Source organism: Dermacentor albipictus, chromosome 1, assembly GCF_038994185.2.
Source record: "Dermacentor albipictus isolate Rhodes 1998 colony chromosome 1, USDA_Dalb.pri_finalv2, whole genome shotgun sequence".
In the NCBI taxonomy this organism is placed as follows: Eukaryota; Metazoa; Arthropoda; class Arachnida; order Ixodida; family Ixodidae; genus Dermacentor; species Dermacentor albipictus.
The window spans coordinates 238,455,534-238,471,144 of NC_091821.1; the positions used below are offsets into that span (position 1 = coordinate 238,455,534).

The following is a 15,611-nucleotide window of genomic DNA, read 5'->3' on the forward strand; positions in this document are numbered from 1 at the left end:
TTCGTGTAGTTCTCACTCTAATTGGTCGTAACTGTGGGAAGCTTAATTTAGTTCGGTGCTAACTACAATTTCCTTTTTTTTTTTTCACATGCGTGCAAAAGCCAGAAATACTCCCGCTAGACAACTTCGGTGAAGATTAGAATGAAATTTGTTCTATTTAAGATACAAGGCAGAATTTAACCGACTGTGAAAAAGCCTCGTTTCGTTTATGCCATCCTTCCTTTTTTGCAAGGCTTGTCGATCATCGTTAAGTAATAATAATAATAATAATAATAATAATAATAATAATAATAATAATAATAATAATAATAATTAAAAAGCAGATTGAAATACACAGTTTAGGACGCTGTATTTATCTGGACGAAAAAGATACCAGAATTTTCTCAGATGTATCGCCTAGACCTCTGCCCCGGCACCAACACATTGCAACGGAGGTAGGATGCAAAGACGATCGTGCACCAAGCACTGGATGCACGTTAAAGAATACCAGGTGACTAAAAGTAATCCGGGGCTCTTCACTACGGGGTCCTTCATAGGCCTATGACAATCAATCAATTGACTACGTCATAATCAATCAACTTGTTAAATTCTAAAGTGGACAAATGTGATACATTCGTTTACAGGTTTGTGAGAAACATTACATTGTTTACACGAGCTTTCCGAAAGTCCTGCTCGCGAAGTATTGGCGTAATTCGGAGCGATCTTTAAGTACACCTGCTTTACATGTTCGAATAGCGTATGCGGTTTACAGAAGTCTGGTATAGCTTTTTATTGAGTTACAGAATTGTGCTCTGACGCTCTTTCTTTTCCTTTGAACTTTTCCGTTCCCGGTAGTATTTGTAAAAAAAATCTATCGTGTAAATAAAACATCTGTTCCAAATAGTCGGCAGACTTCAGCTGTTTTTTTTTTTTTTTTAGTTCAACAAATCTCGTCAAAATTATTTTAGCGAATGACGAACAAAATTGTTTCTCCCTTCCCATGTATTTACATAAGAGCTCCCGAAATAACTCTTCGAAATGTGAAAATTTTTAAGGACTGTAGACTGGCGAAGAGGTTTAAAGGCCAACTGCCAGGAACCATATTGCTTAGCATAAATTGACTATAGATGAGTAGTATACAATGCTATATTAAAGCAATCTTGGCAAAACTGTAGGAGTAGTAAGCGTCTAGTGTTCTTATTCGCAGCCTTAAATTATTGGCACCTCGGCTATTTACCATCTCGAGCCCCGCAATGGGAGAGCGCGCAGCAGTATCCAGACAGCGGGATCACTACCATTTATTAAGACTTGCATGAAAGGAAGGGAATAAATAAATAAGAGCTAGAGAATGCCCGCACCAGCAGAGACATATGTCTCCATTTAGGCGGGACATGTGCAAATGCTTGCAGGCAAACCATACATATTCATGTGTTTTCAATAGAATAAGCGCCAAAAAATGACAGCACACAAGAAGAAAACCAGACAGGACAAGGCGCTACTTGCAACTGTTTATTGAAATGACAAGTGGCTGATTATATAGCCATGAGGAGAGGAGAATGAAAAAAGAGGGACACTGAATACTTGAATGCGCACGTGCGAGAACACTGGAGATATAGGGAATCACGCTTAATCTAAATAGAGAACTTGTCTGAAAACATGCATTCATTCGTGTATATATTCAAAGACGGGGTGCTGACACAGTTATCCCCTCTTTTCTTAATCTCGTTGGCCTCCAACAACTCCCGCGCAACAGAATATTTACTTTTATACATGATTGTCGTATCTTGAAGCCTTGCTTCACATACCCGTTCATCCTCATTTCCGCAGGCCTTGCAATGCAGTGGCAAGTTAGAACCATATCCATTTTTCAATGATAGCTTATGCTCGCGCAGGCGTTCATTAATACATCGGTCTGTTTGGCCGATATACTCTTTTCCACACTTCAATGGAATGTGGTATACTACCCCTTCTTCACATTTAACAAAAGGGTTCGTATGTTTAATAGAACACCCTACTTTTTTAGAGTCATCCGGACCAATCAGGCGGCACAAAGTAGCAAGCTTTCGCGGCGCGGAAAAAACAACAGGAATCTGTATAAAAGTAAAGATTCTGTTGCGCGGGAGTTGTTGGAGGCCAACGAGATTAAGAAAAGAGGGGATAACTGTGTCAGCACCCCGTCTTTGAATATATACACGAATGAATGCATGTTTTTAGACAAGTTTTCTATTTAGATTAAGCGTGATTCCCTATATCTTCAGTGTTCTCGCACGTGCGCATTCAAGTATTCAGTGTCCCTCTTTTTTCATTCTCCTCTCCTCATGGCTATATAATCAGCCACTTGTCATTTCAATAAACAGTTGCAAGTAGCGCCTTGTCCTGTCTGGTTTTCTTCTTGTGTGTTGTCATTTTTTGGCGCTTATTCTATTGAAAGCTATGCACCAACTAGCCCCACAACGTGTTTTACTGCAGTATATTCATGTGCTCCGGCCCACTCCTGACGCTCCCTTTAGGCGGGAATTAAGGCGTCACGATTAGGCGGGATGTGCCAGCCTTCGTGGTCATTCTCAGGAAGTGCAGGAGCTCGCCGATGCATGCATGCATGATTTGCTCGTAGGCTTTGCGTAAGGAGGACGGCTATGTCGTCAGCTCGCTTTACTCCCAGAAAAGATGACTTGATCCCTGACGCAAGAACCTGCAGAGTGTGTTGTTGTGACGGCGTCTACCACGATACTCTCAACCTTCTTTCGACGTTCTCGCAGTAGTGCTTGAACATGCGATGAAGCTCTTCAGGGTTCCGTCAAATGATGACGAGTGCCTATAGGTAAAAAAGAAGAGAAGGAAACCGTGTCATCCCTTTCTTCGCGAACGACAGCACATAGCGACCACTTCTACGCCAAAGAATAAATACTGCATCTACAGGACGCGCACCACCAAATTTGTGCGGTGAGATGTACTGCTGCTATTGTCATTTATTTAGACATACATATAGCGTTGCCCGCTGTAGAGCAGTAAATCTTATATTTCTTTCAAATTTCTCTTCCATATTTCTTTCTGACCTTTATTTTTCGGTTCTTTTCATATTTTTTTTTACTGTGCAGCACAAATAAACAGAAGAGCTGAAGTATCTGCTACATAAACATTCCCACAGCAAATCATTTAAAATATGAGAAAAGAGAAAACATAGTTTGACGCTACTTTTATCTCTCTTGCACGTAGGGAGCAAGGCGTCAGAAGACTCCCAAAGAAAATCTAACGTAGCAGCAAATCTCCTGCGACACATAGATACATTAATTCACAGGATTCGACTGGAAGAGTGGTATATGCAAATAGTTTTCTTCACAGAATGCACAGCTTCGGTTCTCCCGAGGGCTGCTGTGTTCATGAAATTGAGAACGTTGCCGCGTTCTTCTTGAGTGTTCGAAACGTGCTGTGGAAAAAAGAACGTTAGTGAAAAAGCGCCCCTTTCCAATGAAAAAATTACTTGCAATATGGATAGCAAGTCATAAACAGCCAAAGGCAATTACATCATTAAAATACTTTTTAGTGAGCCCAGAGTTAGAAAAGCGTTTATGATTATTAATATTGAATTTTATTTAATTAATTTATTATATTATATAAATTTTATATAATTGAATTTTATATATATATATATATATATATATATATATATATATATATATATATATATATATATATATATATATATATATATATATATATATATATATATATATATATATATATATATATATATATACACGAGTGCCAGGTAGCTGGACAGAACCAAGGTACTGTTTGGCGTCGCTTGGAGCAAGTCAGAGCCTACTTTTTGTATTTTGCCTTATTTTGCATAATAATACATATTATACGTATTACATAATGTGTCATTATTAATTAACTTACTTTTCTCTACCGACGAGCGTCTGCCATAGTCCGTGCAGAGTATACAGTACACTGTATACAGAGCCGGTGAACACCAGCCATTCCTAAAACTGTTTGTGCACAGTGCAGTGAAAAACAGCCACGAAATTCCTGTTAAGTATCCCGCTGTACGTAGTTTGCACGTGACGTCACGTCCGTCATCTGTCCTGACCGCCCGCCATATTGCTGGATACCTCGCTCGTATCGCTGTGTGTGTTCGCAGTTTGCTTCGACGCATACGCCCCGCACGTTTATGATCCTGCTGTGCGAGGGCAAAAGTTAGAAGTCCTGAATTTTGCCCTTCGTACATGGACGGGCTCGTAGGCTCGACGCAGGCTCGCTATAAAGAAAAAAAGCCAGCGTCTGCGACAGCGTGAACCCATATGAACTGAGGGTCGGTGCCGATGCGACTTCAGAACCGCAGGTGCTGCAAATCAAGACGCGATATGATTATGATCAATTATTACGCGGCACTGTCTGTGAACTACGTCCCTCTGCAAGAAATGAATGTCTGCAAATCGTTGCAGGTTAACGATTAACTTTGGGTGCGGAACGTAGCGGCGAAGCGCCTGCCGTCAAGTCATATCGTCATCCGTAGCGAGACGAGTACGTCAAAGCACGTTACTTCGCGTGCGGTTGTGAAAACTTTCTAATCTGATTTTTCTTTAAGCTTCTCCGTTTGCAGACTGCCCTGCTTGTCGAACAGCTTCAACCACGCGCGCACGGTTTCTGAATGCGTAAGCATTTCTATGCTATACCCGTCCGTCCGTCCGTCCATACGATCGCTTCCAAGATAGCGCCCGCAGCAGCGAGCGAATTCACATTCGCGCTGCCTCTCGCTTCAACGCGAACTAAGCGGCGAGAAAACAGCGCTCACGAAGCTATCAGCAATTGCCGCATTGTACGCCCCATCGCAGATCGCTTTTCAGAAAGGGCCCGCGCGGTCGCGCCATACGCAGCCGCCGCCAGAATACGGTTGATAAGGGTTCATTATGGTTCGACGCGGATGGATAAGGCGCTAAAGAGCGATAAGGGCTTATAATGATCACAACGTCGTCAGTGCACCTGGCGCCGCCACCTGCAGCAGTTTGCTTGCGTCATCGATTCATCCTTAATTGCGACACCATCCGCGGCAGTTCGTGTCGCCGCAGCGCCGTCGTTTATACTGGTCGGATCAAGTTTCGTAAGATTCATAATCACACGTGGCTCCGTGGATATGAGCAAGTGGCACAATACTTACGCATACTTAGACAGCTCCCAGAGGAGTTTATGCGTGTCTTTGACTTTATGCCATTTTGAATATGATTTCTGTCGAAGTGCAATTGAAGCGCATGCATTATTTAAGCAAGGACTGCGCTTATAGTGCAGCCATGTTATCATTTTTTGTAAACAGTGCAGACGTACACGTGCCTAGCTCGGCGCATAGTTTCGCTACTTGGCAGTATTACTTCTTGCGTGGCAACCGAAAATTGCCCAGATCGGCGTAATCGCGACGCGAGCAGGAACCACGGATCAACAACGCAGCCGCGCGAGCAGCCAGGTAGCATCTACAGCAATGACGGACCCGCTCGCGCAGCAGAACGGAAGTGACGCGCGCGCACACGGTGCATAACATAAACCGACATAAACCACGCGCACGGTACATTATGAGTGCGTCCTGCTCGGTCTTAACTGTTCAGAGGTGCACAGGGTCATTAGTTCCTTCGCGAGGAGCTTCCAGCGCCCGATTTGCCTCCGGCGACCGGCGCACAACCAGCAAGAGTCTTTTGGCCGGCGGCGAGCAGCAGTCGTGTTCGCGAGTGGCGAAACATCTCCGCTCGAGCGGCCATTGCGTCACGGCGGCGTCGCGTGCAGCCGGCCAGAGCAGGGAAGATGCGACCACGCGGCGGCACCGCAGCCGTTCCGGCGTCCGCGCGCACTCTGTGCCAGCGAGAAGCCGCGGAGGCCTTGGTTTGGCTGCCAAACAAAGGCGGCCCTTCTTCTTCGCCGCGGCTGCTGCCCCTGACAGTTGCAGGCCGGTGCGCAAGAGTCCATCCCGTGGCCGCCGAGAAGTGCACCTTGCATCCGCGGAGCACGGAAAAAGAAAACAATGAACAAAGACTCGTTATTCGCAGGCATCTTCTCGTATTTGTACGCGCCATCGCGCTCGCGGAGGATAGCGCCGACCGGCTCGCGGGGGGGAAAGAACATTTGGAGAACTGCCGTTGTCAACCCGTTATGCGTTTTTAACTGCCTTCCAACGGCCCATAGCGGCTCTGGAAATACTGGATGCAAGGACGCGAAGAAGCCGGTAAGCCTTGTTTTCGCCGCTATCGGCCGCGAATCGCCATCAACCGCCGGCGGAGGAGCACGATGCCTGAATGATCCGTCTCAATGCCGTTCGCCGCATTACCGGGAGAGTGCAGAACATCGCGCACGCACGGCGGCTTCGTGCGATGGGGGCCGCGAGGGAAGCGCGTGCGTCGACAGGATCGGCCACGAGATGCCGGCGGCCGTTTTCTTTTTCCTTTTTCTTGTTGAGGCACTCCTGGACACTATACGGCATCGCTCCTCCATACGCCCCCCCCCCCTCCCCCCCTTCTCCATATTTCTTACTTTCGTAATCAAGTGTCACGTCAAAGAGGAACGCTCCAGGCGCCGTTCGGTTGGCCATATGCACGTCGCTCACCCGGTGACATTTAATCGGAAAGCTGCCCGGCACGAGACGACGAGACCAGGAAAGAAGATGGACGCGCGAACATTCTGGGAGTGGCGAAAGAGGCGCGCGAGTGTCCCATCCGGGCATCGCCGGCGTATCTCTGCTGCTGCTTGGAATCATTTCGCTTTGCATGAGTTTGTGGGCGAGTTTGGAGCGCAATTCCGTTGCACAAGACTAAGCGTAGTCATTCTTGTGGGCAAGTAATTTCTCGATAACGATTTGTGTTGCCCACATTCCTATGGGGAACCCTATATAGCGTTCTTCACAGGCAGGCATCGGGCGCACAGAGCTGGAGAAAGGATTCAGGCGCACGAGTTACGACAGTTATTGCTGTGGAGGCGAAGTTACACCAAAGTGCTAGCATTTCTGAGAGTAGTGCATTACAAATGTTACTATGTGATCGCCAGGCTTCATCTTAAAGCAATCATTAGCGACTGCGAATGCAGGTTAGCGCTTTAAGCTGATACGCTGGCACTGTGAAACATATATCGCACGACGATAATTGGGCGGAACTTACTTCGCAGAAACCCTACATCTTAGTTTAGCCAATATTCTTTCTCAACTCCTTCTTATCTATGGAGTTTTGCCCTTAAATACAAATGACGATGTATAAGTGTTCGCTTTTACAGTCTGTGATCAACATAACGAGCCGAGTCAAAGAGTATACAACACTTGAATTGCCTCCCTAGCTTGGCAGCGGTCACACTTCGCCAAAGAATCGCTGCGATAATGAATTACTGTATGTAAATAAAATACTACCAATTCTTCTCTCTACATCGTGACCCTGCTGACTTGACTGATTATTTTGGTTTATTGTGCAGGGCTATGTAGCGCTATTTTTTCCTCATTCAGCTGGATGTGGCCACCTTTTTGCGCCTGTATAGTTAAATACTAAAGACTAAATTGCCCCAAAAAGCAATTTAAATAAATAAATAAATAAATAAATAAATAAATCACGACAGCAGTACAGGGACAACCGAAAATATTGTTGACAGGGTGATTCCGGCGCCAAGCTCGCGCGTCCGAAATTTAACAAAGGAAGCCATTTGCGAAAACAAAGGTCCTCGTTTACCTCTGGCATAATGAACTGTCATGCCTACTGCTCTCGATAAATATGACATACATCGAACTGAATTTGACATACATTTATCGCTTCTTTCTTCAGTTTTCATAAGCTGAGTTGTATCGTGTATACAGAAACAAGACAACCGTAAATATTTCTGTTTATTGAAACGATAACAAAAACGAGCCCAAAAATGTTGCGTCTTGACTTAGCTTTAAAATAGGGGCCCCAATAGTTTGGGGCCCCAAAGAGCTTTGCGGGTGTTGGCGTTGGGGCACGCAGGAGTAAAGAGTTTTAGGATAGGGCTTTGCGCATTCTTTGCGCTTGCGGATAGCATCTTGCGCTGACAGCGCCACTACGGCGTCAAAGAAAAGCTATTAGAAATAATTAAATAAAATATACCATTTTACGATAAAAATAGTAAGTTTGACTTTCGTGTATTCCCGTTTATTTACAATTTAGAGGTTATTCTGTAAGCAGCAAACAATTAGCTGCCCTTAGTTTTGAGTAACCAACTTGACGCGCCTTCACCAGCCAAGCTAAGCCGTGTTAGGCTTACGAGCCATAACAACCCCTATATAATTCGGAATCAGTGGCGTATAATGAATCAATCTTCATAACACACGCTAGTTGAGAGAAAGCGATAACCGCAGTCACTTCTCCTAGCTTGCGAACTTCACGCGTTACCACCAATCAAGCCCAGTTTGGTGCTAGGTTAGAGCTGCCGCTTCGATGGCTGCCGCCATGTTTGTTTACGCAAATCTTTTGGGGCAACTTTTTGGGCACTCGCTAAATCAGTGAAATAGCGTGCCCAACGCAAAACCCAAACGCAGTTTGCGTCTCGCGCATGCACAGTGGCTTCGACACTATTTCTTTGGGGCCCCAAAACATTCTAAAACTCTCTCATTTGTTTCCATATTTCTTTGTGAATTGCTGCACTACCTTTAGCTGCTTACCTTTCATTTCTTTCTTTGACACATTATATAACAGAAGGCTCCCCCGAGAGCACTAGAGTGCATGGGACCTATGGTTGCGAAGTGATGCATACGTATGCTTGCCGTGAGTCAGAAAAATTTCACCCAATAAAACCAAAGCCTTCCATAAAGCCAAAATTTATCCCTTCAAACTTTTCCTTGCCTAAACTAACGAAGCGCGCGCATTGTTAAATGCAGGATGCATTCGATCCACCATAGCTTGCACGAATGCGCAATAAGGACAAAGTAGGAGGTTAACTCGCGGACGACCTGAAGCAGGAAACAGAGGTTGAAAATTTTTATTTTGTAAAACTGATATTATTAGAGAATACTGCTATCACGAACACGGCAGCCAGTTTGCAACGTGGACAGTATGCCAGGGTAATCGGCACTGCGAAGTTGCGTTTACAACCCCGTTACCTAAAGGGCTGAGGCCAAACATCGCCTCAGCAGTGCAGTTGAAGCAGTGTGCTCGAATCGTTGACCTATATGTCTGCGCTAAAAACGTGCGCAGGTTGCCTTACTCTAAATATAGATCAGTCCAATATACTGCGGTAAATCACTAATTATAGCAGTGCTGACTACTAAATGAAACCACGCTGAGCAGCAACAGATCTGTGATTCAGAAACCATCCGTCCCGTTTTTTACGCTGATCGCTCGACTCCTGATAAGCGGCTCTTTCTCCACCTAATGGATAGTGGATGTGCTGCGAGCATCGGCTATAAAGTGGTAGAAAAAAAGAAAGAAGAAAAGCTAACGGCGGGAACACTCCATTCTTATTGAGAAAGACATCAAGAGGTCGGAGGAACGACAGCCAAAGCATTAATGTTTAACGTGCTACACAACTCGCGAAAGACATGATACACGGCCTTAACAAGGGTCGTTCCGATCGAGGCCGCCGTTAAACTTCTCCGGCGCTGCGAAAGCAACGCTTGGCATGGCCGCGCTCCTGGAAGCCGCGCTATACGAAGGTCTGATTTTGTTCTATCAGAAGAAAACGAAACCATTTCCGCCGGAAGGTCAGCCAAACGAGCCCGCGGTATACGAATCATAACAGGGTCGTTTGGGAGATATTTCCGTTCGAGCGGTCGATTACGCTTGATGGGGCGCCGAGCATCGAGGCTCGTGTCGTATAATGCACCCGATACCGGAAAAAAAAGAAAGAGAGAAGTGCGGCCACCCCGGCAGGTACTCGCGCAACAGCAAAATCGTGCGCGCAGTTCGCCCTCGGCTAAGCACCGCGTTTTCGCGTGCGCGGAGAAAGTGTCCAGGGGCATCGTCAAGACGATCACGAAGCCGCTGATGACGGACGAGAGTGACGCCTCGGAGGACACGCTGATGCACCCAGGGGTCGGCCCGCGGCCGCGCTGGCAATTACTGAACGCCGGACAAGTGGGTCGCGCGGCCGTCGCTGTGGCAGGTCGCTCGGAGCGCGCGTTGACGTGAACCGAGCGACCTCCACCGCGGGCACGATTTTCGCCGCGCTGCAGAGCGGCCGTCGTTTTGTGGCGTACGGGGAAACTTCTTCCGCGTGGAACAAAAAAGTGGAACGGGGCATCGGCCATGCTGCGAGGAGCGCCGCGTGCCGCGCGGTGTGCTCTGCTTGACCAAACCGCGCGCGGCACCAATATTCGGCCAACGAAAAAAAAAAAAAGAGAAAAAGAGTCAACAACGAACGGCGTATAGGGCAACCCTTTACAATCGGGATCGGTGAAAGTATGCAAAGGGAGAAAGCGGTGACACATTTTTTTTATTTATTTTTTATTTTTTATTTTTTTTTTTGCGAGACGTGTTTTACGGCCACGGAATACAGTCCCCGCTGAAGGCATATATCGCACTTCTCAGAGTGAGTGCGCAGGCCTTGTGGACTCTAAGTGGACGCGCGAATTATGTGAGGTTCGCAAGCTCCGCCTTTGTGTGACGTTGCGGCAATTTGTCTGATTTGCCCATCACAATGATGATGATCATCAGCAGCAGCAGCGGCCTCGCTACGCCTACTGCAGGGCAAAGGCCTCTCCCATACTCCTCCAACTACCGCGGTCATGTGCTAATTGTGGCCATGTTGTCCCTGCAAACTTCTTAATCTCATCCGTCCACCTAACTTTCTGCCGCCCCCTGCTACGCTTCCATTCTCTTGGAATACAGTCCGTAACCCTTAATGGACCACCGGTTGTCTTCCCTCCTCAATAGATGCCCTACCAATTTCTTTTTCTCATTAACTCGCGTTTGTTCCCTCATCCAATCTGCTCTCTTCTTATCCCTTAACGTAACACCCATCATTATTATTTCAATAGCTCGTTGCGTCGTCCTCAATTTAACTAGAACCCTTTGCGTAAGGCTCCAGGTTTCTGTCCCGTAGGTGAGTACTGGTAAGACACAGCTGTTATACACTTTTCTTTTGAAGGATAATGGCAATAGCCTGCTGTTCATGATCTGAGAATGCCTGCCAAACGCACCCCAGCCCATGCATTATTATTCTTCTGATTTCTTCAGTCTCATGATCTACATCCGCGGTCACTACCTGCTCTAAGTAGATGTATTTCCTTACCACTTCCAGTGCCTCGCTGCCTATTGCAAACGACTGTTCCCTTTCGAGTCTGTTAAACATTACTTTAGTTTTCTGCAGAATAAATTTTAGACCGACCCTTCTGCTTTGATTGTCCAGGTCAGTGAGCATGCATTGCAATTTGTCCCCTGAGTTACTAAGCAAGACATTATCATCAGCGAATCGCAAGTTACTAAGGTATTCTCCACCTACTCCTTAGTAACTAGCGATTCGCTGATGATATTGCCTTGCTTAATAACAATGGTACAGGGCCTTAATTATTCGTGTGCCATGCAGTTCAATTGCCAAGAATGGGTTTTGCGCGAACCGCTCGCTGGAACAGGGATACGTTCGTGCGCAAGTGGTGGCGGGCCAGTAGTTCTTACGAGCAAAAGGCTTCGTAATTGCGTGCCCTGGTTCCTCTCGACCATTTTCTGCTTTTAATGCTCAAACCACATGGCGATAACAGACAACGTTTTTTAACGTATATGTTGCGCACGACGCACATTGCTTGCAAGGAAACTAACACATTAAAAGACGACATCCTCCGTTATCTTCCGGAAGCGTATACTCTGATTTGGTATAACGCCTATTTTCTCCGTTGGTGATCGGATTAGACAAGAAAACGTGCTTCTCGAATTATTAATATGAGAAAATGTCTAATTACAGGTACTTACAATTTATGTTTGTTACACATACGATTCCGGAACAAAGTCGGCGTCGTAGTTCGCGTGACCCCTTTTACACTTCGTCCACATCTGAGGAAGCCGCGTGAAAACGTCTTCATGTATAGTCTTCAAATCCGCTACAATATGTCACCGTCTTCGTTACCTCGAACTCATTCCCCGAAGGAGAAGTTGCACCTCCCCTCACTAACGCTACGGCCATTGTATATTAATCCGTTTACGTATACGCCTGCGCGTGAAAACCCAAACTCAAGCATCGAGCGGCTTCCTTGTCAATTTCTGAGCATTTGCCGCGCCGCGTGCCCGCGTTGAAGCGCGCTGCTCTACACGAAGGATCGCAAGCGAAACGTCACTCTCGTTGCTCCTATTTGCGCAAGAAATGCAGCACTTCCTCGTGCAGGACACCGGGGGAAACCGGGCGTTGCGCGCGGATGTTGCCTCCGCATCCTAAACCGTCGCGGCAGCAACCTTGCAGAAGGTGCTCGAAAGGGTGTCGCGTCGCAAGCGCATTCATCCTTCGCGCAGACGGGCGCGCGGTCCCAATGCGCGCTCGTACATGCAACTCCCGTCTCGTTCGAAGCGTTCCAGTGCGGTCGAATCCCAATGGCCCATTGTGGCGCCAACGCCTTTGAGCAGTCCCACATCGCGGGGTGCCGCAGCCGATGTCGCAACCTGCGGCGCCGACTTGTTTCGACGCCGCGTCCAATGTCGCGCTCGTCGCGCGCCACCAACGCGACGAGAGCGCGCGAAACTGGCGCGCGCCCAAATCACGTGCGTGCACTATTTCCGGCTTCCGCGTTGCGCGTGCAGCATACAGATGGACCAGCTGTTGATGGTGCACCGCTCTTTCGCTCCTCCGCGGCTGATCACCTCGGCGCTGCCGCCACGCGCACGAATAACGGAGCACCGGAGTGCGACGCTGCCACAGGGGGCGCCTCACTCACTCACTCACTCACTCACTCACTCACTCACTCTCTCTCTCTCTCTCTCTCTTTTACGATCATTGCGCATCGGTTCGACAAGCCGGGCGGCTAGTAGGCGTAGTCAGGGGTGCTGCTGTAGACCATATAATTGTCTTCAATTAACCCGCCGCGATAGCTGAGAGTCATGCATGCTGAACGCCCGACGTCACGGATTCGATTGCCAGTTTACCGCAGACACTTTTTGATATCGACGAAATGCTGATGCACCAATTTTTGGATGGGCGTTAAAGATCCCCAGCTTTTCAAAATAATTCGAATACTTAAAATTAAATTCTGGGTGTTTACGTGAGAAAACCAAGATATGAGTATGAGTCACACCGTAGTGGGGGTCTCTGAATTAATTTTGATCACTTGGGAAGAAGACGAAGTGCTTCTCTTGCGGAACACATCTCGCCCGTCTCTGTGTTTTTCTGGACTTCTTACTGCACCTGTGGGGTCTACCGCCCCCTCCATCGCGGTGATGGATGTACAACACCCCGAGGATCCTCCCGGTTCCCGTTCACCCGCGGACATCGGTTCGAGGAAGCGAGGAAATACGTCGAGTGGTAGCGAGGACACAGAGCTGTACTGCGCATCAGGTGACGAGTCCTCGGAAGACAGCTTTCGACTTGTCCAGTACCGCAAGGTCAAACGAAGAATTATCAACTCATCTTCGGCGTCCAGCTCGAACACTGTGAAAACAGCTCCTCAGCGATGGCCTCACTCCATCCTGTTTGTGCCACAGAACGCTACCGACAACCTGCGCGTCCTCAACAGGCAAGCACTCTCCGTGTATCTAGAAAACACCGTGCCAAATGAAATCAGGGATGTTAGGATAAATACTCGACGAAACATCCTGGCAATCGATGTGATGAACCCGAGTGCACTGACCATACTACAACATGTAACGCAGCTGGGAAACATCAAGGTCCGATCCATCGTGCCAACGAATGGTGCCACAATAACTGGAGTCATCTATGACATTGACAATGAAATATCTAATGCAGACCTCCCAATTCTTATAAAACCAGCGAGCGAACACAACGTGGTTGTGCATGTTGGTCGCCTCGGCAACACACGTTGTGTGAAGATAACCTTCAAAGGCGACTGCCTTCCACCCTACGTGCAGGTCGGCCACTTTCGCCATCAGGTTCGACCATTTATTCCAAGACCAATGCAATGCTTCAATTGTCAGAAGATTGGACATGTGAAGGGTGTTTGCAGAAATTCGGCCGTGTGCCCTCGATGTGCCGAACCCCACTCAGAAGACAACTGCAGCGCAACCACGTTCAAGTGTCCAAACTGTCAAGGTGATCACTGCGCCTCTTCCAAAGACTGTCCCCAGATCAAGAAAGAGTTCACCATTCTTAAGCAAATGGTGAGAGACAACTCTACCCACAAAGAGGCCGCTGTGAAAGTACGGCGAAGACGACGTCACCGACGAAGGTCTTCACGGCGGAAAACATCAAGCTTTCAGGACAAGTCCCCTCGTCAAGCATCATCATCAGCGGACGTTTCCAGCACTCCGAACACCAATGTTGGAAGGGAGCAAACTGCCAGATCTCTCTCCACAAAGGAATGGCCGCCACTTCCGCGTACACGACCGCCAGAAGAGCCGCAGAAGAAGCCGCCCCCAGTACAGCAAGGTGCTGTATCCGAGGAATCGCGGAAAACAGATGAGCAAGTGATATCACTTATTAGGCCTTTAATGAATGCCATTCGCGTGCTGCTAAGCAACATGCACACACCGTCTGCCAGAAGTGCGCTTCAAGTACTGGACGCTCTGAGTCCGGTGCTTGCAACCCTTGAGTAGATCATGGCTCCACAGCCACGGTCTTTTAGGGAAGAGGTCCGACAAGCAGCTATTTTTCAGTGGAATGCCCGCGGACTCAGAGCGCGCCTTTCGGATTTCCGTCGCTTCGTGTTCGCCAATATGTTTCCCATTATCGTCATTTGCGAACCGAACTTATCGAACAAAATCAGGCTTTCTGGATATGAATCGTTTATGTCGTCAGCTGTTTATGAAAACAGTAAGGTTTTGGTGTTCATTCGCCGTGACCTCACCTACACTCATCAGCCTGTACCACCTCATGACAGTAATCAATATATATGCCTAAACGTAAGGAAAAAGAATCTGGCCTTCACTTTTGTAGGCGCCTACCTATCTCCGTCAAGTCGATTTGATTACAAAAGACTACGAGACATCCTTTCCTCAACTTCCAATCCCTGGGTCATCACTGGAGATTTCAACGCCCATCATACACTCTGGGGAAGTCCGATCATCAACGCAAGAGGCAGAGCTCTGGTAGCTTTCGCCTCCAGTAATGAACTTTGGCTGCTGAATGATGGAAGTCCTACCTTCTTACGTGGCTCCACGTACAGCAGCTGTCTTGACTTGGCTTTCGTCTCACGAAGCCTAGTCAGACGTGCAGGGTGGTTTGCGGACATAGAGACGCACGGAAGCGACCATATCCCCACGTACATCAAGCTCAGAGGATTGACCGCTTCCAAAATACGGGATACGATCCAAAGAGTGGACTGGCCTAAATTTCAGTCTATTATGGAAGAACACTGCGACGCCAATCCATCTTTCGACTTGGAAGAAGCAATCAAGAGCGTGGTGCAAGACACTATGCGTACTCTAACATGCTCCTCGAAACTTAATGATTATGATGTGGAACTAGAACGACTTCGAGCAATCCGACGACGTGCTGAACGAAGATACCGACGTACGAAAACAATGGACGATCTACGGACCGCCAGGCGCACGCAAAAGAAGATA

At 47.5% G+C, this 15,611-nt stretch overlaps 1 protein-coding gene across 1 annotated transcript in view; it reads right to left on the reverse strand.

The window, feature by feature from the left end:
- Positions 1–2,350: 2,350 nt before the first annotated feature.
- Positions 2,351–15,611, reverse strand: part of LOC135901221 (uncharacterized) — a 196,869-nt gene continuing 183,608 nt past the window's right edge. The window contains exon 7 of the mRNA XM_070521933.1: positions 2,351–2,794. Coding sequence (XP_070378034.1) covers positions 2,766–2,794 — 29 coding nt within the window. The 3' untranslated portion in view covers positions 2,351–2,765. The remainder of the gene's footprint in view (positions 2,795–15,611) is intronic.